Source organism: Capsicum annuum, unplaced genomic scaffold, assembly GCF_002878395.1.
Source record: "Capsicum annuum cultivar UCD-10X-F1 unplaced genomic scaffold, UCD10Xv1.1 ctg80788, whole genome shotgun sequence".
Classification (NCBI taxonomy): Eukaryota; Viridiplantae; Streptophyta; class Magnoliopsida; order Solanales; family Solanaceae; genus Capsicum; species Capsicum annuum.
In genome coordinates, this window is record NW_025891456.1 from 38450 (window position 1) to 63912 (window position 25463).

The 25463-nt window shown below is 38.3% G+C and overlaps 2 protein-coding genes across 2 annotated transcripts; both read right to left on the reverse strand.

Annotated features, from left to right (window-relative positions):
* Positions 1-6740, reverse strand: LOC124895239 (elongator complex protein 3). Its single transcript, XM_047405686.1, has 8 exons — positions 6149-6740; positions 5099-5168; positions 4827-4999; positions 4104-4278; positions 1840-2006; positions 1443-1662; positions 1248-1352; positions 1-673 (listed from the first exon to the last, which is right to left on the reverse strand). The coding sequence occupies exons 1-8, from the start codon at positions 6622-6624 to the stop codon at positions 362-364; spliced, it is 1698 nt and encodes a 565-aa protein (XP_047261642.1). The 5' UTR covers positions 6625-6740; the 3' UTR covers positions 1-361.
* Positions 6741-7461: 721 nt separating this feature from the next.
* LOC107862714 (HVA22-like protein k) lies at positions 7462-25186 on the reverse strand. The gene is made up of 8 exons (XM_016708351.2): positions 24978-25186; positions 10627-10685; positions 10323-10420; positions 9561-9612; positions 9366-9429; positions 8533-8628; positions 8171-8243; positions 7462-7945 (listed from the first exon to the last, which is right to left on the reverse strand). Exons 1-8 carry the CDS (start codon positions 25017-25019, stop codon positions 7845-7847), a joined length of 585 nt encoding a protein of 194 aa, XP_016563837.1. The 5' UTR covers positions 25020-25186; the 3' UTR covers positions 7462-7844.
* Between the last annotated feature and the right edge of the window lie 277 nt (positions 25187-25463).

The following is a 25463-nucleotide window of genomic DNA, read 5'->3' on the forward strand; positions in this document are numbered from 1 at the left end:
TTGAGAGGCCTGGTATATGTATTCTGCCATTGCCCATATATAAATTACTACATCTAACTATGCACATTATAATCACTATAATGAGTATAATTAGCCATCGTCGTCATTTCAGTACTAATCACTTCTCCCCCACCAACCATCGTTGTACATTTATCGCACTAGCGTCTATCATTAAATACTATCTCCAAACCATATTCACTACCCTCGAGCTACCACTAGTTTCTAAAATACAACTAACCCTGATACAAAAATAGTCTTTACCAGCAACGAAATATGCATACCATTTAAAATACAACCAACCGTGATTCAAAATTTGTCGTTGCAAGGAGTAAGACCTTGCAGCAAAATAACGAGTACACTTCTACATGAGGCTTTTTACCATGTAAGGACCTTCAAGCTCATACCCTAGCTTTCTGTAGTAATGCCGCGTCCCTACACCCGAAATAACAGCGATTTTGGTTGACCTATGCTCCCTCCGAGCAATTCGCTCGGCTTCTTCCATCAGCAGAGTACCATAACCCTGGTGCTGCAGCTTATCTGTGTCTCGACCATGAACAGGAACTGCAGTCCCATACACATGAAGCTCACGAACAATTGAACATCTTCCCGTGAGTTCTGGGCAAGTCACATTCCGTCCACACTTCCGCAACCGTAGCAATCCAACAAGAATATCCTGCATCATATCAAATGCATAGGAATAGGGTTCTCTGATTTAAGGTCCCTTCTTATATTGAAGAAGTTGACGGTAATAGAATGACTGGCAAAGATGTGAGACAACAAGGTTCAACAATTACATGAACTCTTCATAGCACAAGTAAGAATACTTCGCAATAGTTCACCAGCATTTATAAAAAAGACCTAGAAAGGCTTCTTGTTTATTATCTCTACAATCTTAATAAATTTAGAAGTCAAAAAAGAAAAATAGAAATACTAGACCATTTTCTTCGTTATTATATTGCAGGACATGACTCCATAGAAATTTCCTTAAAACAAAAAAAGAAAAAAAAAGGCTTGCTTACATCACCGTATAAGAAGTTATGTGCTGATCCCACGGCAGCAGAAGTAAAACAAATTTAGAAAAGTAGCTTTTATTTACATCATAGAACAAGTAATTTTTTTTGCTTCAAGAATATAGAACAAGTTACTGCTTTTGGCAGCAAAATGCATTGAGTTCAATTTACAAGTTCGACTCGAAAGCAAGAAAGGAGTTGTAAATCAGCAAAGGACAAAAAAATGAATTGACATACCTGGCGTGTATCTTCATATGAAAGGAAAGTCTCCCATCCTTCATTTGCTGTATAATCACGGCGAACAAGCTCAACTTCTTCAGGCCTTATCTTGTGGTGAATGTCCTAATAAGTTATTTCCATCAAAACATTTTGAGTTCTGAGACCACATCTTTTGTAATAGATGCAAGAAAGTAGATACAAAAGTTATATTACCTGGATCCCAGCTTCGCGTGTTCGGACATCTCGGCATTTCAAGCCAAGATCATCCATTCGAGCTAAAGCCAATTCTCGGAGATTCCCTTTCTCAACTCCAGACGTCACCAGCGGCATAGGGATATCACGTTGGACCCTATAAACACGTGTCCAAGGTGGCACCATAGAAAGAATCCTAGCAACAATGTCTACAAGCTGCTCAGGTGGATAATTTCTATACCTGCACGTGTCAACACTTGTAACGACCTCGTTGAAATAGCAGTTTCAAATTTGCATCCAACAATATAGCTTATTGCTATCGCAGACTGGGTTGGATGAAAACAATCTTATTGAATGACTTATTAGATAATTTATTTCAGTGACGGTGCGATAACAACATCCAGAAAGTAGACCATACCTTCCCGTTTTCCACAGTTCATAAAGTCCCGTGCCACGAATAACAAGTGTAGGATAAATTTTAAGTCCATCTGCTCTAAATGAAGGACTTTCAAAGAATTCCTTAAAACTCTCCAAGTCTCTTTCAACACCAACATTTGGAAGGTCAGGCATCATATGAGCAACAACCTACAAAAAGTTAGGTAGATACTTGAAAATATTCCTCAAGTTCAAAAAGATAACAGAAAGGAATTCAATGTGTGAATCAAGCAAACAGCTTCAAGACAAAGATTCATTTCAAAATCCTTCCGAATGAGCTAAGATACCTCCAACTAGATAATATTGCAACTGTGGATGTAAAATTGACTTTCAATTTTAATTTCTTCTTCAAGGCTCATCTAGTATGCTGGTGAGGCAGGTTTAAGGTGGTTGACTATTTTGTTTAACGGTATTTTCAAGACTGCGAAAATGCCTGAGGCTTGGAGATGGAGTACGTTAATTCCGCTGTATAAAAACAAGGGTGACATTCAGAGTTGCAACAACTATAGGGGTATTAAGTTGTTGAGTCACACCATGAAGATTTGGGAGAGAGTGGTTGAGCGGAGGTTGAGAAGGGTCGTGTCCGTTTCAGAGAATCAGTTTGGATTTATGCCTGGTCGTTCGACGACAGAGGCAATCCACCTGGTGAGGAGATTGGTGGAGCAGTATAGAGAAAGGAAGAGGGATTGGAATATGGTGTTCATCGATCTGGAAAAGACGTATGATAAAGTCCCGAGGGGAGGGAGTTTCTTTGGAGATGATTGAAGGTGAGAGGGGTTCCGGTGGTGTACATCAGAGCTATTAAGGATATGTACGATGGAGGGAAGACCCGTGTGAGGACGGGGGGAGGAGACAAAGCATTTTTCGGTGGAGACGGTTGCACCAAGGATCGACTCTTAGTCCGTTCTTATTAGCGTTGGTGATGAACGTGTTGATGCGGAGCATTCAATGCGAGGTGCCTTGGTGTATGTTATTTGCGGATGATGTAGTGCTAATTGATGAGACACGAGGGGTGTAAATGACAAATTGGAGGTTTGGAGGCAAACCCTCGAGTTCAAGGGGTTCAGGTTGAGTAGGTCCAAGACGGAGTATTTGGAATGCAAGTTTGGTGAATTGAGGCAGGAGGATGAATTAGTGGTGAGGTTGGACTCCCAGGATGTCTGTAAGACGGACAGTTTTAAGTATCTTGGGTCTACAATTCAGAGGAATGGTGAAATCGATGAAGATGTCTCTAAACGTATTGGGGCAGATTGGATGAAGTGGAGGCTCGTCTTGGGAGTGTTGTGTAATAAGAAGGTGCCTCTTAAGCTTAAAGGCAGATTCTGTAGAGTGGCAGTCCGGCCGGCCATATTGTATGGGGCGGAGTGTTGGCCAGTCAAGCACTCACATCCAAAAATTGAAGGTGGAGGAAATGATAATGTTGCGTTAGATGTGTTGGCTTACTAGAGGGGATAGAGTTAGGAATGAGATTATCCGGGAGAAGGTGGAGGTAGCTTCGGTAGAGGACAAGATGCGGGAAGGAAGACGGAGATGGTTCGGGAGTGTGATGAGGAGGGGCGCGGATGGCCCCGTCCGGAGGTGAGAGAGGCTAGCTATGGATGGTTTCAGGAGGAGTAGAGGTAGGCCGAAGAAATACTTGAGGGAGGTGATTAGACATGATATGGAGCAGCTCCAGCTGACTGAGGACATGACCCTAGATAGGAAGGTGTGGAGGTCACGAATAAGGGTAGAAGGCTAATGGGAGTGTGTGGGTTGTAGCTTGCAGTTTGGGGTGTTATAGTGTAGCCGGGTTAGTAATCTGAGGCTTGTACATAGGTGTCCTTGGTTTTTGTGTGTGTGGTACGACTAGGTGGGGGCCCTATGTCGTATGTCTTAGTCCCTATTTTCTTTTTTTCGTGTCGCTCTTCTTTTCGCGTATTTCATATTTCTCTGATTTCCAATTTACTATTTCTTATTCCTGATTTTATTATGTCATCCATCCATTTGTTACTGTCCTTTAGTTTGAGCCAAGAGTCTATCGGAAACAACCTCTCTACTTCTTCGGAGGTAGTGGTATGGTCTGCGTACATCTTACCCTCCCCAGAACCCACTTTGTGGGAATACACTGGGTTTGTTGTTGTTGTTGTTCAAGGCTAATCTTTCGTGTCGGTGAAGGGGGAGGCTATTAGAGGACAAGGGGTTTCATAGACTGGAACAAAAAGCAGAGATTGAACCCAAACCACCAAAAAAATGAAATTAGAAAAGCACCTTGAAGCCAGCATCCTTTGCCAAACAAAAGCAATCAGCCACAGCTGCTACAGTGTGGCCTCTATTGGTGTCACGAGCAACATCCTCATATGTGCTCTGGACTCCAATTTCTAGCCGCGTACAACCGTAAGAAAGCATCTGTCTCAAATGAGGTCCAAGGCAGTAGTCTGGCCTCCTATTCGCAAAGTACAAACTATTGAGTACACAAAAAGATATGAATAGATCCTATATGCTTATATTATTCAGAGGTAATAGCTCAACCAAGCTACTAAGCCTCCAAAGAAATCAAGCAAAGCACTTTGTATGCTTCTTGTTTTAGTTTAAATTATTTTCCATCACCTTATTAGTATTCTTATAATCGACTGTGACAGAAGAATAATTACAATAACAACAATCAAAGGTCGCAGAATGATTAATATAACTAATAAACCAAAGATGGCAGTGATAATCACGAGGAGGAGGAAGACGAGAATGCAAATTTGCATTTTCTTCCATACTGGAAGAAACACTATCATGCATTAAACACTAAATCTCAACTCGCACATGAAAAAAGCAAGACAACAGGGAGGTGAATAAAGTTAATAGAAAGAGGATATCTCAGTCACAGAGGACAATTATAAGCTAAAAGGTTTCTTGAGGTGCTTTTCCCTGTGAATTTTTTTCTAGCTAAGTGCTTTTCACTGTGATTTTTAAACCGCTTTCATGTATCCAATAGTTACTCACGTTTCAATTGTCATCCCAATGCACTTTGTCGCTCCATGTTCGGAGTATGCAACAGCCTCTTCAACATTGGCAGAGGTATGGCCTGATAAAGCATCATGCAGATTCCGTATGAAGTAATCACGGTAGTCTGCAGGCAATGACATGAATGTACCTCCCATCAAGATGAATTCAACCTGCAATTAGACATTAATAAAAATGAGGAAAACAGCCAATTTTAAGAAGAATTTTCCAAAATCAGAAAAGAATTAGTAGTACTTCCAAGGGGGAAAAACCTTGTCAACACTGTGACCCAATCTCTTTAGTTGATCAATCCGGCTTCGAGCTTGTACATAAGGGTTGTATCTGGAAAAATGAACCACATAAGTACTCTCCCTAAATCTGATACAAACCCTGATCCTGTCTTTCGAAAGACCACTTTTTTGAGTGTACGAGTATAACAACTTTCTAGTTAGCCGTGTGTAAGGAAATGCCACAATTTCTACCAACAACAAAAAATTATAAGATTAAGACGCATAATACCTAAAGAAGAAAAGCTAATATTAACACTTAGTCAATTTATCTCCATAAGAAAAAAAGAAATAATTGGGTTGACAGTAGATGGAAAGTTTAACAAATACGTGGTGCAACAATCTCCTATGCAAAGACACAACAACCGGCATTAAATGGTTATCTTTCTGCAAATGTATAATACTTTCCGGCGATAACAACAAGACTTTTCTAATTAAGAAAACGAACGTATAAATGAACTTCTCATTTATCAGCACAATGTATAGATGAACTTCTCATTTATCAGCACAATGTATAGATGAACTTCTGAAATCCTAACAGCTTCTTTGGATGGTTGTTACATATTGCATTGTATTGTGTGGTTAGTCTAAAGACAATATTTGTTTTGATTGTTACTTGAATTTTGTTGTATCATATTGTTAAATCCATCGGTATGTAACATCGAATAATCCCATTTTGTGTAACGACTGATTTGGTGCGAATATGATCACATAGTTATCTCTTCTTTCTCATTTTGTGTTTATTTATATTTAATAATCCCATTTATCCTTTACCCTACCCTTTTATAGTAGCTCTACCCTGTACCCTAAAAGTAGGTTTATTTTTCAAATTATTAATGCGAGACATATGTGACAACAAAAACAGATATAATCTATCCAAACGTTCAATACAACACAATACGATACATCATGAAACAATATGCAACAACCATCCAAACAGAGTGCAAGGCATAATTGGAGACAACTACTTCAATTTGATTGCCAGTGAAGGAAGGAAGCACCAAACTGCAAATAAGACATAGAATTGATACTCACCTAGCTCGAATTGCTCGCATACTAGTAGGCTCATATCCAGTATACGACTGTGTACTGTACTCAAAATCCGAATCAGGTCCACCAGGACAATAAACACAAATATTCCCCGTAGTAGCTATATGCGGACAACGATGAGGCTTCGACATCACAGCTACAACCGCAATACCCGAAGCTGTACGAACCGGCTTAGCTCGGAGTTTAGGTAGCAACGTTTCACGTTCAGAGTCGGGCAAAGCAGCGATCATCTCTACTAACTTCGGTGCCCTAGAGAGTCCGTATTTACGGCACGCTGCTGACTTTAACGCGTTTAGGTCAACGTCTTTGCCTCTCCGTGAGAGTTCCACCATGTTGTTGACGATTTCCGTTATTGCACGAACTCTGGATTCTTCCTCCGTTAAGCCGAGGGAGACAACGCCGCCACGTCCTGGCCGTGGGATCTTACGGGTGTCGGATACTGCTACCGCCGCTGCCGCCATGAGTGAGAGATTTGAGAAGAAAGGAGGAAGAAAGACGAATTATGACGTGAAACCGTCGATGTCGGTTTATTTTAGTGTATTTTTTGCTTCTTGCCGATGGACCCGACCCGACCCGCAATGTGAGAAGCAGGAGTAATTTATTTACAAACTGGTGGTTTAATTATTGAAATGATAGTATTAAGACCCCAATGAAATGGAAAGTTTTCAATTTGTGCCACTGATTACTTTTAATTGCAGTACGTTTGACAATAAAATGATTCTCCTCTTAATTGAGAATCTAATATGGATACTTTTTTTTTTTACAAGGGACATTACTTCTATGTTTATTGGGAGAAGATATTTACACCATGCAGCTCATATTTTGAGTTTGTTATCTGCTTTAGCCTATATTTATGTTTAAATATCTTTTATATAAGATTGATACACTATGTATAATAATTTTTTAAAAAATATAATGTTGTATAATAATAATAAAAATATACTATAATATTATATATTGAATTACGTGACATAATATTTTATGTTAGGTTGCGTATCTTAAAAATTTCAATCTGGCATTTAGTCGTCGTTTCGTCGAGTTGAATGCTAATTGGGATTTATACTCGACTCTTGTTTAGCAATTAGCAAATACAATTATTTAAATCATCTTCAAACGAAAAGAAAAGAGGGATGGTGACACTTAAATGATCAATTACTTGATGTATAGTATATAATAATACAGAGGGCAATCAATGAGAATTATAACATCATAAGATCTCAAGTTTAAATCACAATGAAAATAGCATTAATATTTCTTAATTACCTAAATCTTGGAAGGCAGCGTTACCCGATACGAAATTAACGATAGAAGAAGGGCATTTGGTGTTTAATTATACCGCTGCACCTCACTGGTACATAGCGTAATTCGCAAGCACTCAAATTTCAACATGTCAAATATTGAGAAACCTTGTAATGACTATGAGATTGAAGGAAATCAGCACTTTCTGTTGATATATTTACAGGAAAACAGAGAAGGAAACTCTCAAACCCCACAACAACAAAAGGAGAAGGAAACTCACAAACCCACAACAAAATTGGCTCCTTAGAAAATTATGTCTACACTGATCACTCCTATCTACTTTTGCATCAAAGATGCAGTATGAAAATGAACGTAAGCTAAACTAAGTTGATATGAAGTATGGCAGAGAGAGGGTACTTTTTATCTGATTTTCAAAAGGGCATCATGACTCATCTTCCGACTCTGAAGTCTCTACTTGCTCTGCTGGCCCTTCAATTGTACCAACAACTCGTCCTTGCGCAGGTTGCTGAAGAATATTCCCAACTAAAAAAAAAAAAAAAGAGGAAATTTAATTAGTTAACCTATCACCTTTTGATGTACATGGTTCATATTCCAATCTAAAATATGAAAGTACTTTTCTTCTTTAATCATAAGATGGATGAATACTGATGTTCGCCAAGAAATAGCTCGTGGACGCTAGCATAAGATGAAGGAACATGTTTCCTATCAAAATATATATGATGGAAATCATTTATATAAAAGAACTACCTGATAATAGAGTTTTGCCAAGAAGCACCTTTGCATACTGGATTTCTGTTTGGTGAGCGCTGATAAATTTAGCCTGCATATTTTATTTCTATAAGACAAGCTGAATAAAGATTAGAAGCTGTGCATATACATCTTAGAGACATACCACTGAACAAGAACCTTAAGCAGTCCTATGAGATTACATGCACGATAGCAGTTTCTTCCAATATTCCACAGAAATTTCTGAGAATCTTTGGAAGAAGGCTAAAGCATTAAGCAATAACAATGCATCCTAGTAAAGTGAACTAGATGACACTTTACATAACCTTCAACTACACATTCGATATGCAAATTTACAACATACATTAACAAATAACTTTTACCAATTCTCCATGGAATAACTCCAAAATATGATCCAGTCTTGCTTGATGTCTCATGAGGAAAGGGCGCAGATGGTTAGTGTACAACTGCTTAGCACCCTGTGTAACACCAAAGAAATGCATGACTTTCCAAACCATTTTTGGAGAAAAAGTATAGTATAACCCTCAAGCTAAAGCTGTATCTTAACGCTAAGTTACTCAAAAGCAGCTAGATAGTTTTTTCCTTTCCAGGAGGTTTGGCCGTATACACTATACACTTGCAGGTATGTTGAGATTAGGACATTTTTATGCTGATTCCAATTGATAAAAAAAGTCACAGAACGACCCAATGATGATTATTCTAATTATTAAACATAATTCACTATCCTCACCATTCTCTCTGCCAGATTCAGTTGCTTCGCCTCACCCACCAATCCCTCAACCATCCTCTTAGATACCCACATTCCTTGTCTTTTGCTTGAAACCTAAGCTCTACGTTCCTTTTCTCTTATTTGAAACCTAAGCTCCCTCTCTCTCTCTCCACCTATCTTCTCCTCCAAACGTGTTATTCTTCTACATTTCCTTGGTTATCTCCTCAACAGCAGAACCAACAAGGCTTTCATATGGAAAGAGTATCCAGTGATAAGTTATTAGCTGAAAGCCAGTTTTTCTAACGGTAAAGGCAATGGCTATTTCCCAAGCACTTATCTATTGAAATGGGGAAGGGGATATATTCAGGGGACATAACCACCAAAGTGAATTGTGTTTTACACATATCCTCCCCCAAACAGGATAAGCGAAATGGAAAGGGAAGAAAAAGAAAAAGTTCAAGAAGCAAAAATATCTGTCGAACCCACCTCAGCAGATGGAAGTTGAAGCCAAACAAGAAATGCGAGCTTCACATGATAGTAAAGTGGGAACCTATGAAATAAGACAAATCTTGCATGTTACAAAAGCAAGGCTTGTAAAAGTTGATGTTCCAAACTAACAACCCCATGTAACCACATGAGACTGGCTATAAACAAATTAGAAAACAAAAAAGGAAGCAGTACCAGTAGAGAAATTTATCTGTGAATGCTTCAACTATACTGAAAGATCCATACACTGCAGGCAGAAAGGGAGTGAGAGAGAGTAACTTATGCTTCATGTAAAAGAGATATACAGGCAAGATAATTGCAATCACATAAAATTATAAGTAATTACTGTGAGGCATTAAATCCACAGTGGTTAGGCCTTGAATAGGTTAAGAATAAGTCACGAGGAAAGCAAACAATACATGGGGAGTAGGGTTTTCCTTCTTCTTTTTTGTTTTTGTGTATGCGCGTGCAATCAGTGACACCTATTATAAAATTGCTCACTTCATCAAACACTATCATAAAACATATAATTATGAAGCATACATCCGAATCCTAAAATTTATGTGATGAGGAATCTACCCTCTAGATCCGCACCCATATCAGATACTCGAACCCGAGTTTGAGATGTAGGCACGTAGTAAGTAATTGAAATATTATAAGTATAGCAGCTTTGTTCTTACAAAATATGAGATGATTTATAGGGGGAACTAGTTTAAATTCTTGTTATATTTTCTTGTTCTGCAGACTCAACAGCTTCTTTTTATTGCTTTCGAATGATCTCTTAGATTATTTCCCAGCAATAGTTTCACGTGGTATTGGGAAAACAGGACATATAATAGAATTTATCGGAGATACTTTGTGCTGAGGACATCAATCAGTATCTTGTGGAGAAAAATGTAATTTCAAGATTTGCAAAGCATAACAATATGTGTAATGTTAAGGAAAAAGCATCATCACCTGCCCAGTACAAAAGCCATTTACGTTGCTCATTTTGGTCACCCATCTCAATTGCTTTGAAGGTAGAATAAACAGGCAAAACAATCCCTACAGAACAACTGCAAATACCTTTATATTTTAATGAGAATTTTTCCAAATAATAAGAAACAAAAATTCTTCAAGCTTGTGATATGGCACTGAAACTTTTGCATCTGAGTCATCCCAAGCAACAATGTAGGATGCCTTCTTAAAGCATAAAAGTGACAATGGCAAAAATCAATTGGAATCATGAGTAGAAAATCTACAGACACGAATAAGAGCTCACCATGCAGTGCGGACAACAACATTAGTATTAAGCGGGCTAAGAAGCAATTTCAACCCAATCTGCATCAAAATAAAATGATGTGAGGCCAGAAAAGACAGCCCAAACCTTCTGAATGCATGAAATAAACGAAAGCTGTAAGCACAAGGATGACCAGTAATACAAGAGAAGTTTTAGTAAAACTTGAAAAGTCATAGCTGCAAGATGGACCTCAAGGGTTGAAGAACAAGTGGTTGGCCAGTTCAAACACTCTAGGACTGGGGAAAGTAGTATAGGGTACTTACAAATTTTACCAATTTGTGAAGTGACCATAATTGGCAAGAAGATCCAAAATATCACTGTCTGTTTCAACATTTCCTCATAACATTACAGCATTACAAAAATGATGATATTCTACTTATGCTTCTACAATTAGATTAATTCATTCATTATTTTATGCTAAAGTATTCACACCTTTAAGGCCATTTAACATGAGGACCAATTGGTTGAGATAATTTTATCTAGTCTAATCCCACCTTCGACCGGCCAATCTGGGAAACCCTCACTGTTTTGTCCAATGTGAGTGAGGATCCCTCTGAAAAGGTAAAATATAAAAGATGATCTTCTAATAGAAGAAATTCTTCTGTTGTGTTTTTGGTCCTTCATATGACTTTTAGTGAAATTTTTAAAACATTCGATTAGAGGCATACCCGAAAAAATCAATCTGTACATCATCCTTTACGCCAGACATGAGATAGAAATTTAATTCACACGCTATTTCCCTTATTCAATCATTTTCAAAAGGATTGGATACCCCTTTCCTAATACAAGTACTCATATACCGCGATCCCTCAATCTAGAATTTCAAAAAACGTCATTAGATTGGATAAGTAATCAATAAAATATCCAAGAGGAATTCATTAACATGTGTGTCTTAAAAGAATGGGAAAGGAAAGGGAAATTTATAATATGCAAAAGTTACTACATATAAGTCTGAAGACGAAAGTGTAAATCATCAGAATTTTACACTGCCCAATTGCTTCTGGGATCTGGTGTACGCTTTCCTAGTCCCTCTGAGGTACAACAGGTGATGCGTAAATCTATGAGACAGTTTAGATTTTGCTAAAAGGGGAGGGAAATTCAGAACAAGCAATCGAATGGTCTGGAAGACTTCTAACATATGTGTTATTTGGAAGAGAGTAATCAGAGATGCTCGGAATGAAGATTAAACTCGCTACTGTCTAACACATTAAATATTTTAACGTTTTAATGTAATTTTACAACTGTAAATCATTAGATGTTATTGGACTCCTACACAATTTGTCAGGGGCCACAACTTTTGTACGTAACACTGGATCTCGAGACCTTCTCGATGCCGTGTGAATGAACATATCATCATTTTACTTATTAAAAGAATAATATAACTTGTTTGTAACTGGGGAACTACACAGGCAGTGATTGTCCTTCTAAATCTGCTAAATTGAAACACAACAAAGCCTAAACCCATAGGGATTGTTTGGTAGCTGGTTTGGAGGTGAATTATGCAGGCATAAAATTCTACATAAGTAATACCACATTTGGTAGCTAGTTAGAAGGTAAATTATTTATGTATAAAATTAATATGGTACTTGGTTTACAATTTGAAAACACGCATAACTAAGACATGTATAAGATATGAGGAAATCTATGCATTATCTTATGCAAGATAGAAGATGGAATGAGTGATACTCCCTCTATTCCATATTCAATTAATTTGTGAGGCAATGCAAACCTTTTGAGAAGAGAAAAATAGGACATAAATTGGACGTCACCTTCCACCTTTGCCTTTTGAAGTCAAATTAAAATCATAAATATGAGCAATTAAGTATCGTGAACTCATCAACTAGAAAATATAAATGAAGGGCAAAAATGGAAGAAATTTCCAACCACGCTCTTGAAGATTGAACAACTAAGTTATTTTGAACATTGAAAAATGACTCATATGGACTAGAGGGAGTACATACATACTAATCCATGCATAACTAATACATGCAAATATAACACTATAGATTCCCACATGACTAATCCCTACATTACAAATATTTGCATAATTCTAACCAGCTACCAAACGACCCCTAATTGCTAATGATCCAACATGAAAACCTAGTCACTCGATCTCGACACCATCTTGGTGCAGTTTAAATGAACATATCATCACAAACACGGCCTATTTGCAGGGGCGGAGCTACACTTGAGAAAGAGGTTCGACGGAAAATTATACAATATATACATGGTTCAAATTATTTTTTATGTATATACAGTAGATGTCAAACCCCCTTCGATTAGTTCGTATGTTCACTTGTGAACCCACTTGGTGAAATTCCTGGCTCCGCCACTGCCTATTTGCATACTGCACATAGTCACTCTCCTAAATGCCACAAAGTGGCTCTCACATTTTTTAAGTTTGTGTATCTAATGCATCACCACATATATAGGTGATAATTATCTTTCTATAATCTGCTACACCGAAACAGCAAACATAGCCTAAATCCTTAATTTGCTAATAATCCCACGCGAAAACTCAGCTACTCGATCTCTTCACTTTCTTTGTGAAAGTTTGAATAAGCATATCATTTTACTTATAAACACACACACAAAAAAAAAAGCTGCTCAAAACTGGGACATATACAGTCAATAATTATCTTTCTATAATCTGCTAAATTGAAACAGCAACATAGCGTAAACCCTTAATTTGCTAATGATCCCATGCAAAAAATCAGCTACTCGATCTCTTCACTTTCTTAGTGAAAGTTTGAATGAGCATATCGTCATTTTACTTAAAAACAAACAAAAAAAGAGAGCTGTTTGAAACTGGTAGAATATATAGTCGATAATTATCTTTCTATAATCTGCTAAACTGAAACAGCAACATAGCCTAAACCCTTGATTTGCAAATCCCACGCGAAAACTCAGTTACTCGATCTCTTCACTTTCTTTGTGAAATCTTGAATGAGCATATCATCATTTTACTAATAAACAAACAAAAAAAGAGTTGTTCGAAACTGGGAGAACATACAGTTGTTGGACAATAAAATTTCGAGACCGAAAAATAAGTAATCGAGACAAGAAAATATTGCAACAATCAATTTATTGATTTCAATATGTGAGTGTTACAATATCTATGAATCCTCTGATTCGCCTTTTTAAATATAAATTCAAGGGCTTAAAGCTTGATCTTGAATTTGAATTTGATTTGTTGATTTGAGGGACTTGATCTTGACTTGTGTTTGAATTCAAGGGCTTTTGAGTTTGTACTTGAATATTGCGATCTTGATCTTGATCTTGATGAACTTGATTTGAATGCTTGAGCTTTTTAGAGAAATTGCAGCGTTTGATCCACGAGCTTTCTCTTGCTTCTTGTTAGAGTTCTACTGGTCTCCTTTTCTAAATTATGAGACCCCTATTTAGAGTTGTGGAAAGGGAAGAGTCATGATGAAGATGGACTTCCTTTGTCCAATCAAATTCAAGTGACGTGGTGCCTTTTATGGGCTTTGATTTCATTTGGCCTGTTGCATCATTGTGACATGTGGCATGGACCTATTGGCTCCTTCACTTGACTGGGCATGCCATGTCAGTTGCCACGTGGCACTCATTTGGGCCTCTAAAATAAGACAACATTTTGGACTTAGCAAGATGGGCTCACCATTTGTAGCCCAAGTTAATGGACTAGCCCAATAAAGATTGGACTTTATTTAAATCCATACATGTTTGGACTTAAATAATTAATCAAATTATATTAATCCACAATATCTATTTGGGACTAATATATTTTGAATTTAATGTAATCCGAATTTCGTTCGAATTTCAATTTAATAAAATTTCGTTGTCCACAAAATGCCCCCACTTCAAGACTCGTCGGAGTACGTTTATCTATCTCGAAGACTGGGCTTGAAGTATTAAAAGAGATCATTTAATTTGTTGAAGGATCCCTTGTATAAGGACCTTCAAATTTGTTAATGACTAGGATAACACATGATTCCCTTAAAACAATATGATTTAGAAGTATAACAAAGTGATATTTGACTTTTTTCTTAATATGGACAAAATCTCATAAACATGCAGAGACTCCATAATGCCATCTGTAGCAGAGGCACGTACCAAGCCAATTCCTAATCAAATCACGCCAACAATTTGAAGCTAGTACTGATTGGAAATAAATAATAGCCACCGCCTCTTCTGTAGTCATATTCAAGTAGGAATATGTCTTTAATTTTATTTCATCAAGGAGACGAGAATGTTGCCTATTCACATCTTCTACCTAAGCCAATTATATTTTAGAACCACGTACATATTCTTCATAAATTTAACCTGCTTCCAATTTCTATTCAACTAGGAACTAGCCACCGCCTTAAGTAACCAAGTCCGTGTAGGAGATAGTTTCTTGGAGCCGACACTTGGAGTCTATAAATAGAGCACATGTTCTTCATGCCTGAGCAACAATCCAGAGAGTTTGTAAGCTGCCATACCCATCTCCATGGCTAAGAAGTAACCATTTTCAGGTAATTTCTTTTCTTTTCTTTTTTTTCTTTTTTTTCTTTTTTTTTGTGTGTGGGGTTCTTGTCTCTTTTTCCGTAGGATTGAAACAAATATGCAACAATCGGCTTAGGGTGCGAGAGTTTAACTTCTCCTCTATACACTCTAAGATCGATCAATTTGACTCCAAGATGGTGGCTTTGCAACAATCGGCTTAGGGTACGAGAGTTTAACTTCGTCTCCGTACACTCTAAGACCGACCAATTTGACTTCAAGGTGGTGGCTATGCAACATTCGGCTTAGGGTACGAGAGTTTAACTTCGCCTCCGTACACTCTAAGACCGACCAATTTGACTTCAAGGTAGTGGCTATGCAACATTCGGCTTAGGGTGCGAGAGTTTAACTTCGCCTCCGTACACTCTAAGACCGACCAATTTGGCTTCAAGATGCTGACTATGCAACAATCGGCTTAGGGTGCGAGAGTTTAACTTCGCCTCCGTACACTCTAAGACCAACCAATTTGACTTTAAGATGGTGGCTATGTAACATTCAGCTTAGGGTGCGAGAGTTTAACTTCCCCTCCGTACACTCTAAGACTGACCAATTGGCTTCAAGATGCTGACTTTTTACCTACGTACTTATGCAATGGTTTTTTTAAGTATGGGTCCTTTCACTGATGCACTTATGCGATGGTATTCTTTAAGTATTGACCCCTTTCACCGATGCACTTATGCAATGGTCTTTTTTAAGTATGGACCCTTTCACCGATGCATTTATGTAACGGTATTCTGTAAGTATGGACGCTTTCACCGATGCATTTATGCAATGATCTGCTTTTAAGTATGGGCCCTTTCACTGATGAACTTATGCAATGGTCTTCTTTAAGTATGGGCCCTTTCACCGATGCATTTATGCAATGGTATTCTGTAAGATCCTTTTCACCGATGCATTTATGCAACGATCTTCTTTAAGTATGGGCCCTTTCACTAATGCATTTCTGCAATGGTCTTCTTTAAGTATGGGCCCTTTTCAATGGTTAGCTTGCGAAGGGGCAAATCTTGTCTGCCTTCAGGCACGGAAATTTTAAGATCCTGTAAAGAATAAATCCGTAAGAGGCCAGCTTAAGGTGCAAAGGGACAAATCTTGTCCACCTTAAGGCATGAAAATTTTGAGATCCTTTTAAGGATAAACCCTTAAGAGGTCAGTTTAAGATGTAAAGGGACAAATTTTGTCCGCCTTAAGACATAAAAATTTTGAGATCCTTTTGAGGACAAACTCGTGAGAGGCCAGCTTAAGGTGCAAAGGGACAAATCTTGTCCACCGTAAGGCATGACAACTATTTTATATCTTCTTAAAGATAAATCCGTAAAGAAACCAACTTAAGGTGCAAAGGGACAAATCTTTCCCACCTTAAGACATGGAAATTTTGGAGGCCTTGATTTGAAGACTTGGAGATTTTGTCAACTTTCACTCCTAAATTTGGCATTTAGTGGTTCAACTTCCAAATTTGGGGAGTTTGGAGACTTCATCTTATGTGAAAGGAGCCATATTTCATTGGAGTTTGCCCCCATTGAGCCGCCAATACTTGGAGTGAGTCCAAAATTTAATTAGAATATTTTCATACCCGGTATCCATATGATAGATACTGCAGGAACATTTTTTTTTTTTACACTCATGCAACTGAACTCAAAATGAGATTCCAAGTGCCTACGTACCTCAATGAAGAGTATCAAGTCACAACGTAGTTCTAAGTAAGTTTTTTTTTTTGTCTTAACTTTTGCCTAGGCCGCCTCTTTCGAGGTTTTCAACCTAGCGGACATTTTTTTGAGCCGTATACAGTTTATACTCTTGCGGTCCAGAAGTGAACATGGAGTTTATACTCGTGCCTTAAGGAGTGTCATCTTCCTTCAAGGATAGTACTTCAAGAACTTGGCGTTGATAGGGCCAATCTTCACGCCATCTGCATCGACAAGCTTGTAAGCACCATTTGAATATGTCTCTTGTACGACATATGGTCCATCCCACTTTGGGGTGAATTTGCCCCCAGACGTTCGAGAAGTAATAATGGGTCTTCTCACTGCAAGAACTTGATCTCCAACTTGGAAGCACCTCAATCGAACTCTTTTGTTGAAAGAATGAGATAGACAGGCTTGGTAACATTCAAGATTTTGTTGAGCCTCCAGCTTCTTTTCATCAAGAGTTTCTAACTCTGCAAGACACAATTTAGCATTTTTTTCATTAGTGATTCCTTCTTGGATAGCCAGTCTCAAAGAAGGTATTTGACGCTCAAGTGGCAGGACGGCTTCAACTCCAAAAGCAAGCGAATATGAGGTTGCTTGCGTTGGTGTGAGGTAAGTTGTTCTATATGCCCATAGAGCTTCTTCCATTCGTTCATGCCAATCTCACTTGGACTTGGAGACGACTTTTTTCAATAGATTGCATAAAGTCTTATTAACTGCTTTGGCTAGACCATTGGCGGCAACATGGTACATAGAAGACTTGCGTTGCTTGAAGCCAAAGAAATCACAAATCTTACTTATCAGTTTGTTATCAAACGGCTTGCCATTGTCGGTTATTATATATTGAGGGATTCCAAAGCGATAGATGATATTCACTCGGATGAAATTCGCAACATTCTCCTACTTTACTTCTTTGAGAGCAACGGCATCGGCCTATTTTGAGAAGTAATCTGTTGCGGCCAAGATGTATAAGTGGTGGGTATAAGTGTACACCAGAAGATTTTGGTAGTGGACCAACAACATCCATTCCCCAAGCATTGAATGGCCAAGATGCTACAGTTGGGTGTACTACCTCAGGAGGTTGATGAATGAAATTTGCATGGAATTGACAAGCTTTGCATCTTCTAGCATAGTCCAAGCAATCTTTCACCATCGTTGGCTAATAGTATCCCATCCTTTTAATGTGAAAATGGAGCTTCGGTCTAGACTGATGCGATCCACAAACTCCCGAGTGTGCTTCTTGCAAAACTTGAATTGCTTTTTCCTTTCCCAAACACCGTAAGAGTACTCCTTCAAATGAACTTTTGTACAGTGTGTCTTTGTAGTAAAGGAAGCGAGGTGCACGACGACGAATGTCAATCCTTCTCCTTGGATCTTCTGGAAGTAATCCCATAACACAAATAGTCAATGATAGGTTGTTGTCAATCTTTTTTTACAGCTTCGGACACGACAACGAGGTATTCAACCTTATTTTCTACATCCTCATTTGACGGTGGTATTACCCATTCTTGGCAGATAGTAACTCGTATCTGATTTGGAAGAGTCAGGATTGAGGCCAAAGCATCTAGGCATCGACTTGCTTATTTTTTTTCCTCGGCATATGCTGGAGGGTTACTTCTCCAAGCCACCCCATCAACTTTGCGCATAATCGTGATATAGTCGTAGCTCAGGCTTTCTGACTTCATAGCTCCCCAAAAATTGCTTGATCACCAATTGAGAGTCACCAAAGACTTGTAATTGCAGTTGTTTCATATCAACTGTCATCTCAAGTCCAAGTATTAACGCTTGATATTCAGCAACATTATTAGAGCAACAGTTTATTAGGGTAAAAGAGTATGGGATGACCTCTTCTTGTGGAGTGACAAACACTAAACTGGCACCAGCTCCATCTCGATGTGCGGCACCATCAAAATACATCTTCCACGGGGTCTGGCTTCAATAATCATTGCATCTTCATCAGGAAGTTCATCACTCAGTTCCCAATCATCAGGTATCGGGTGGTCTGCCAAGAAGTCAACCAATTCTTGTCCCTTAACGGCCTTTTGGGGAACATACACAATCTCAAACTGTTGAAATAGAAGGTACCATCTTGCAAGTCGGTCACTAAGGACTGGTTTCGACGTTACAAACTTGATGGGATTCGCCCTAGACACAAGACGAACAACATGAGCCTAAAAGTAGTGCTTCATTTTTTGAATTGAGAAGGCCAATGCCAAACACAACTTTTCGATTGGAGAATACTTTAGCTCATTTGGTGTCATTATTCTGCTCAGATAGTAAAGAAAGTTCTCTTTGCCTTCATTATTTTCTTGAGCCAGTAATGCTCCAACTGACCTCTTTTGTACCGCGATGTAGAGTATCAATGGTTTCCCAGGTATGGGTGCCATAAGAACTGGTGGCTTTATTAAGTATAATTTGATAATGGTTGACATTTTCCAGCCAGGTTTGAGATGAACCTCCTTAAATATGCTAGCCTTCCTTGAAGGCTTTTTAACTCGTGAATGTTTCGAGGCTCGGGCATCTTCAAAACTCCATCGACCTTGGCTTGATCAATTTCAATTCCTCGGTGTCGCACAATGAAGCCAAGAAACTTTCCGAAAGTAACTCCAAAGGCACACTTCAATGAATTAATCTTAAGTTGATATTTTCAAAGTAACTCAGACACCATTCTTAGGTCTTTTAAGTGGTCATCTCTCTTTCTTGACTTCATAACTAGATCATCTACGTAGCATTCAACATTTTTATGGAGCAGGCCGTCAAAGATATTTGATATAGCCCTTTGATAAGTGGCGCCAGCTTTCTTCAAACCAAAAGGCATCACCTTGTAGCAATAAATACCTTTGGGCGAACGAAATACAGTGAGTTCTTCATCCTTTGGTGCCATGTGGATTTGATTATAGCCGGATGAACCATCCATGAAGGACATTGTCTCATAACCAGTGGTGGCATCAATCATCAATTCTGGTATGGGAATTGAAAAGTCATCCTTTGGCCAGACATTTTTGAGATCCCGAAAGTCGATACAAACTCGAATTTGGCCATTTTTCTTCCGTACTGGAACAATACTTGAAATCCACGTGGGATAGTTGATTCTCCAAGTCGATCAAATACAGAGGGTCTTTTATTAGCAGCAGTGGATTCTTCTTCCACGGTGATGTAATTACTGACTGCCCTTCTTATGGAGATGCAAATTGGAGGTGGCTGCGTGTATCCTAGGCCTTCACGTGCCTGCCTGGTTGTACCCTCCGACGAAAGTTTGCCCAACCTTGATGGCTCATTAGTATTATATCCAGCCTATACAAATAACTTGTATGCATTTGGATCGAAGCCTTCTTTTGTGCGTTTTATGGGGAGTGTCATATCTTGTAGAGGATTTTGAGCCACAGACTCTCCAAGTAGCCTTGAGGATGGATTTATTGCGTCAATCCTCCTGATAGGTAAAGTTAGCCCCTTTAACACATTATCTTGGGAATCAGATGGGTGATCTTTTTTTTTCTTTACCTTTGGTACATAGTGAAGAACAGGAGTTGCCTTCTTTTTCGTAGATGCGACGCTTTCTTTATTCAGAGTGAAGAGGGGCTTCTTGGTAGCGACTTTTTCGACAGTCACCGCGACCTTCTTAGATGCAAGATCATCACACTTGGTCTTGGTGACATCTTCAACCCTTTTCTCATTCACAACTTAATTCTTTAAGTAAAATTTTGCATCGACAAAGTGTGACTCAGCTTCAGTAAACAGCTTATCATCGGCAACTATCTTTCTTTCCACTTCGCCTTCAAGGTACTTCAAGCATTGATAGTAAGAGAACGAGATAATTTTGTTCTCGTGTACCCAAGGCCTACCAAGTAATATATTGTATGAAGTTTTGGCATCGATCACATGCATCAATACATTTTATTGAAAATCATCCATACGAATCCCCAACTTGACAGCTCCCATGGACCTCTGGCCCCCTTGGTTGAAGTCTTGGATCATTATACGGCTTTCGGCCAATTTGTCGGTAGCGATGCCAAGTTCCTTCATTGTACGGATAGGGAGGATGTCAACTCCGGATCCCTCATCAATCAAGATTTTATTTATCTTCTTTCCTAGAACTTGACCTACCATGTACAAAGGACGATTGTGTAAGGTTCCTCCAAGTAGAAGATCGTTATTTATAAATGTGATTTTTGTATCACATACATGTGCCTCCTGGCCAAGAGTTTCAACAAGCTTTTCAGAAGATGAAGGAACTTCCATTGGTAGATTTTCACCCTTCGCCCTCTCTGGCAGTATTAAAACAAGATGCCTCAAGGTTGACTTGAGCAGTCTTTGCAAGAAACCAACTTGGTAAGAATTCTTCCAACGTTATCGAACACCGTAGTTTTTTATGGTGAAGTTCCATTACCCTCGTCTTCTTTGGAAGTTCAACCAACTTTTATTTCTTCGGTTTCTTTACCATCCTCCTTCTAGTTGGCTACTCGTACGACTCCTTTCGTATACTCGTCTTCCTGCGTCTGCGCCTGGTCACCAGAGTCCAACCTTCGTCATCTCCTTCGTCAACTGAAGACCTGTCAGACTCTAATAGTTTCTCATTATGTTCTTCAGCACATATTTGGACTAGATCGAGCGAGCCAAAAATGATAAAGATTTGATGAGAACTGGCTGTCTCATCGTCGAAGAAGATCTTCTCATTTACTAGTTGCATGACTTTGTCTTTAAAGACAAAGGATTTTTTCAAAGGGTGACTCACAAGCCTATGATATTTGCAATAATTAGGGTCATAGGTCCTTCCATCTTCGTTGGGCCGCTTCATCTCTGGGATTTCAATGAGCTTATGCCCAAGGAGTTCGTCGAAAATCTCAGCAACATCAGAATCAAGGAAGGGATATTCCTTTTCTTGCATCTCCTCTAAAGTTTTCTGATTTGGATGTGCTCCAGGAGTCGTCTTCACACTTTGCTTCTTGCTCACCTTCGTGGTGACCTTCATAGGAGACACGTCAATATTCATAGATTCCTTGTTGTCATTTCTGGGGACAAACTTGCCCCATCTTTTGGGTTCTTGCTTATCCTTTCCCCTTCGAGGGTCATGGATAGGCGTTGCTCCCTTTCCGGCAGAAGACATGCTCAACTCGATATCGTGAGCACGAGTAGCTAACTTTTCAAAGGATTTAGGATTAATGCCTTGCAAGATGTAGAGAAGCTCCCAATGCATTCCTTGGACACACATCTCTATTGCAGAAGCTTCGTTGAGCCTATATTTGCAGTTTAGGCTAGCATTTATCCATCAATTAGTGTAGTCAATGACTGGTTCGTCCTTTCTTTGCCGAGTATTTGTGAGCTCTACCATGCTCACTGCACGTCTTGTGCTATAAAAGCGATTTAAGAACTCGTGCTCCAATTGCTCCCAACTATCGATGGAATTAGGCTCAAGGTCCGTATACCAATCAAAGGCGTTTTCCTTTAGGGAATGAACAAACTGTTTGACAAGATAATCACCGTAAGTTCCAGCATTATTACGTGTCTCAACAAAGTATGCGACAAGCTGTTTTGGATTCCCTTTGCCCTCAAATTGTTGAAATTTGGGGGGTAAATAGCCGGCAAGCATTTTGAGGCTATCTATCCTCACAGTGTAGGGCTTGGCATACGCAAGGGAAGATTTGGTGACAACATCATTCTAGTCTTTGAGGGTCTCTTCAATGAATTCCTTCAGTTGCTCAATCGGGATCATTCCCTCAGAAGAAACTTGTACTTCTTTAGTTGGTGATGTTTGTTTCACAGGATGTTCTGTCTCGTGAGCCTCTGGAGACTTTTCAGGTGCATGGCTAGACTCTCCGTCTATCAAGCCTTCCATCCTATCCACTATCTTATCAACCGAGCATCTTGATACTAAACATATTTGGTTAGGCCCTCAATTGCCTTTGTCAGATTCGCAACTTGATCCTTCATAGACGAGGCATCAGTTACCATTGCTTGCATGATCACCGGAGATAGGGTGTGCATCAGTCGGTTCGCTTCGGTTTTATGTGTTATTGGTTCGGTTTATCGATTTTCGGTTTTTAAATATGTAAAACCAATAACCAACCAATATGATATTTTTCTTATCGGTCCTTAATGGTTCGGTTTTCGGTTTAGCCAATAAGAAAATACTTATAAAATAGAAATAGTAACAACTAACATAAAAAAACAAAATCTTAGTTATCGCCAAAATCCAACACAATGCATTTTAGTTTACAAGAATCTTCAAACTTGAACTGAATATTAGTTAGAAAAAAAATTAAAACCTAATTGTTGGAAGCTATAAATGCTTCAAGTTTTTCAATACGATAAAAGCCGAGTTTTATATTGTGCCTTTGTTGCCCTGAATGGGTTAATACTTTGTGAATCACTAAATTGTGAATAAGTAGTGCATATAATATATATACATACACATATTTATCTATATATATATATAGAGAGAGAGAGAGAGATATTTATATATAACATAAAAAATAGGGATTAAACAATAATTTAGTGTATCCTTATTGGGTTATCGGTTTAACCGATAACCCAATAAGCTAAAATCGAAACCGAACCATTTACCCAATAAATTTTTTTATAAAACCAATAAAAAACCATTAGCCTAATAACATTTTTATCGGTTCGGTTTATCGTTCGGCTCAGTTTTTGCATACCCCTAACGGGAGATGTTGGAGAGTAACACGGATTGTCGCATAAGTTGATCTTCGAAGTGCTCAACTTATGCGGCATAAGTGGAGATGACGCATTTGTTGAACGATCATCGCTCTTTGCGCCAGAGTATTTGGAACCAGAGTGCTCAAGAAGAGCTAGCCCCTCTTAAGCAATTCCGCCACATTACTTCCTCCTTCCGAAGCACTTGCATTGGACTTCGTTCCTTTTGGGGCTGAAGATCCAAAAACTGGAGTTGGCGCGGACGACACTGGATGTGTTTGTTGTCCTAGCAAGCCTGCCTTGCTCCTTGTGACAGCTTCCAAAAGTAACACCAAGGATGCTTTCTACTTCAGCAGAGAACTTTGAATCAGCAGCCTTGGAAGCAGTTGATTGAGAGTTGACCTTCTTGGAAGTCATTTCAGCATTGTTGAACTTTGAAGTTGGAAAAATTGAGATGAGAGGTAGAGATCGTCCCACTGGGCGTGCCAGAATTTATTGGACAATAAAATTTTCAAGACCGAAAAATAAGTAATCGAGACAAGAAAATATTGCAACAATCAATTTATTAATTTCAATATGTGAGTGTTACAATCTCTATGAATCCTCTGATTCGCCTTTTCAAATATAAATTCAAGGGTTTAAAGCTTGATCTTGAATTTGACCTTGATTTGTTGATTTAAGGGACTTGATCTTAACTTGTTTGAATTCAAGGGTTTTAGAGCTTGTTCTTGAATATTGCGATCTTGATCTTGATGAGCTTGATTTGAATGTTTGAGCTTTTTAGAGAAATTGCAGTGTTTGATCCACGATCGTTCCGGGATCTCCTTTTCTAAATTATGAGACCCCTATTTATAGTTGTGGAAAGGAAAGAGTCGTGATGAAGATGGATTTTCTTTGTCCAATCAAATTCGAGTGATGTGGTGCCTTTTGTGGGCTTTGATTTCATTGGGTCTGTTGCATCATTTTGACATGTGGCATGGACCTATTGACTTCTTCACTTGACTGGGCATGCCATGTCATTTGTCACGTGGCACTCATTTGGGCATCTAGAATAAGACAACATTTTGGACTTAGCAAGATGGGCTCACCATTTGTAGCTCAAGTTAATGGACTAGCCCAATAAAGATTAGACTTTATTTAAATCCATACATGTTTGGACTTAAATAATTAATCAAATTATATTAATCCACAATATCTATTTGGGACTAATATATTTTGAATTTAATGTAATCTGAATTTCGTACGAATTTCAATTTAATAAAATTTTGTTGTCCACAACAGTCGATAATTATCTTTCTATAATCTGCTAAATTGAAAACAGTAGCATAGACAAAACCTTTAATTGCTAATGATCCAACAAAAAAATCTCAGTTAAATTAGAAAACATCCTAATTTACATATGAAATTAGCAGCAAAAAGGATAATCACTTAACGTAATCGCAGTAAGATCAGTGTATTGCGAATAGTAAATACCTCGCTGGAGAGATTAGAGGTAAACATAGCCATTCCTGCCATTCCCCGAGAGAGTTTTTTTCAGTTCCGGCAATCGTCTCCAAAGTTTGATTCCAGTATAAATAGTGTAGTCTATTGACTTTTCTGTGAATTACATAATCACCTCTTCAGTTTGGTGAAAATTCACTCCGGTCCTTTTTCTTAGTTTTTGTTGATCGAAATCGGCAATAATCACTTTTGTAGTTGTTTTTACATGTATAACTAGTATTAGTACCCGCACGATGTGCGAATAATATTTGAGTGAAAGTAATTATTAAATAAAGATAGATTAAAAAAATAATTTAGATTTATAAATTTATCAAATAGTAAAGCATAAAAAAAAAAAAATCATTGACCAATAAATAAGCCAACATAAACTAATGAAATGTAAGTCAAAATCTCCGATCAATTATAGTTTTTGAATAGTTCATAACAAATAATTCATAATAAATTACTTGAAAATGAAAA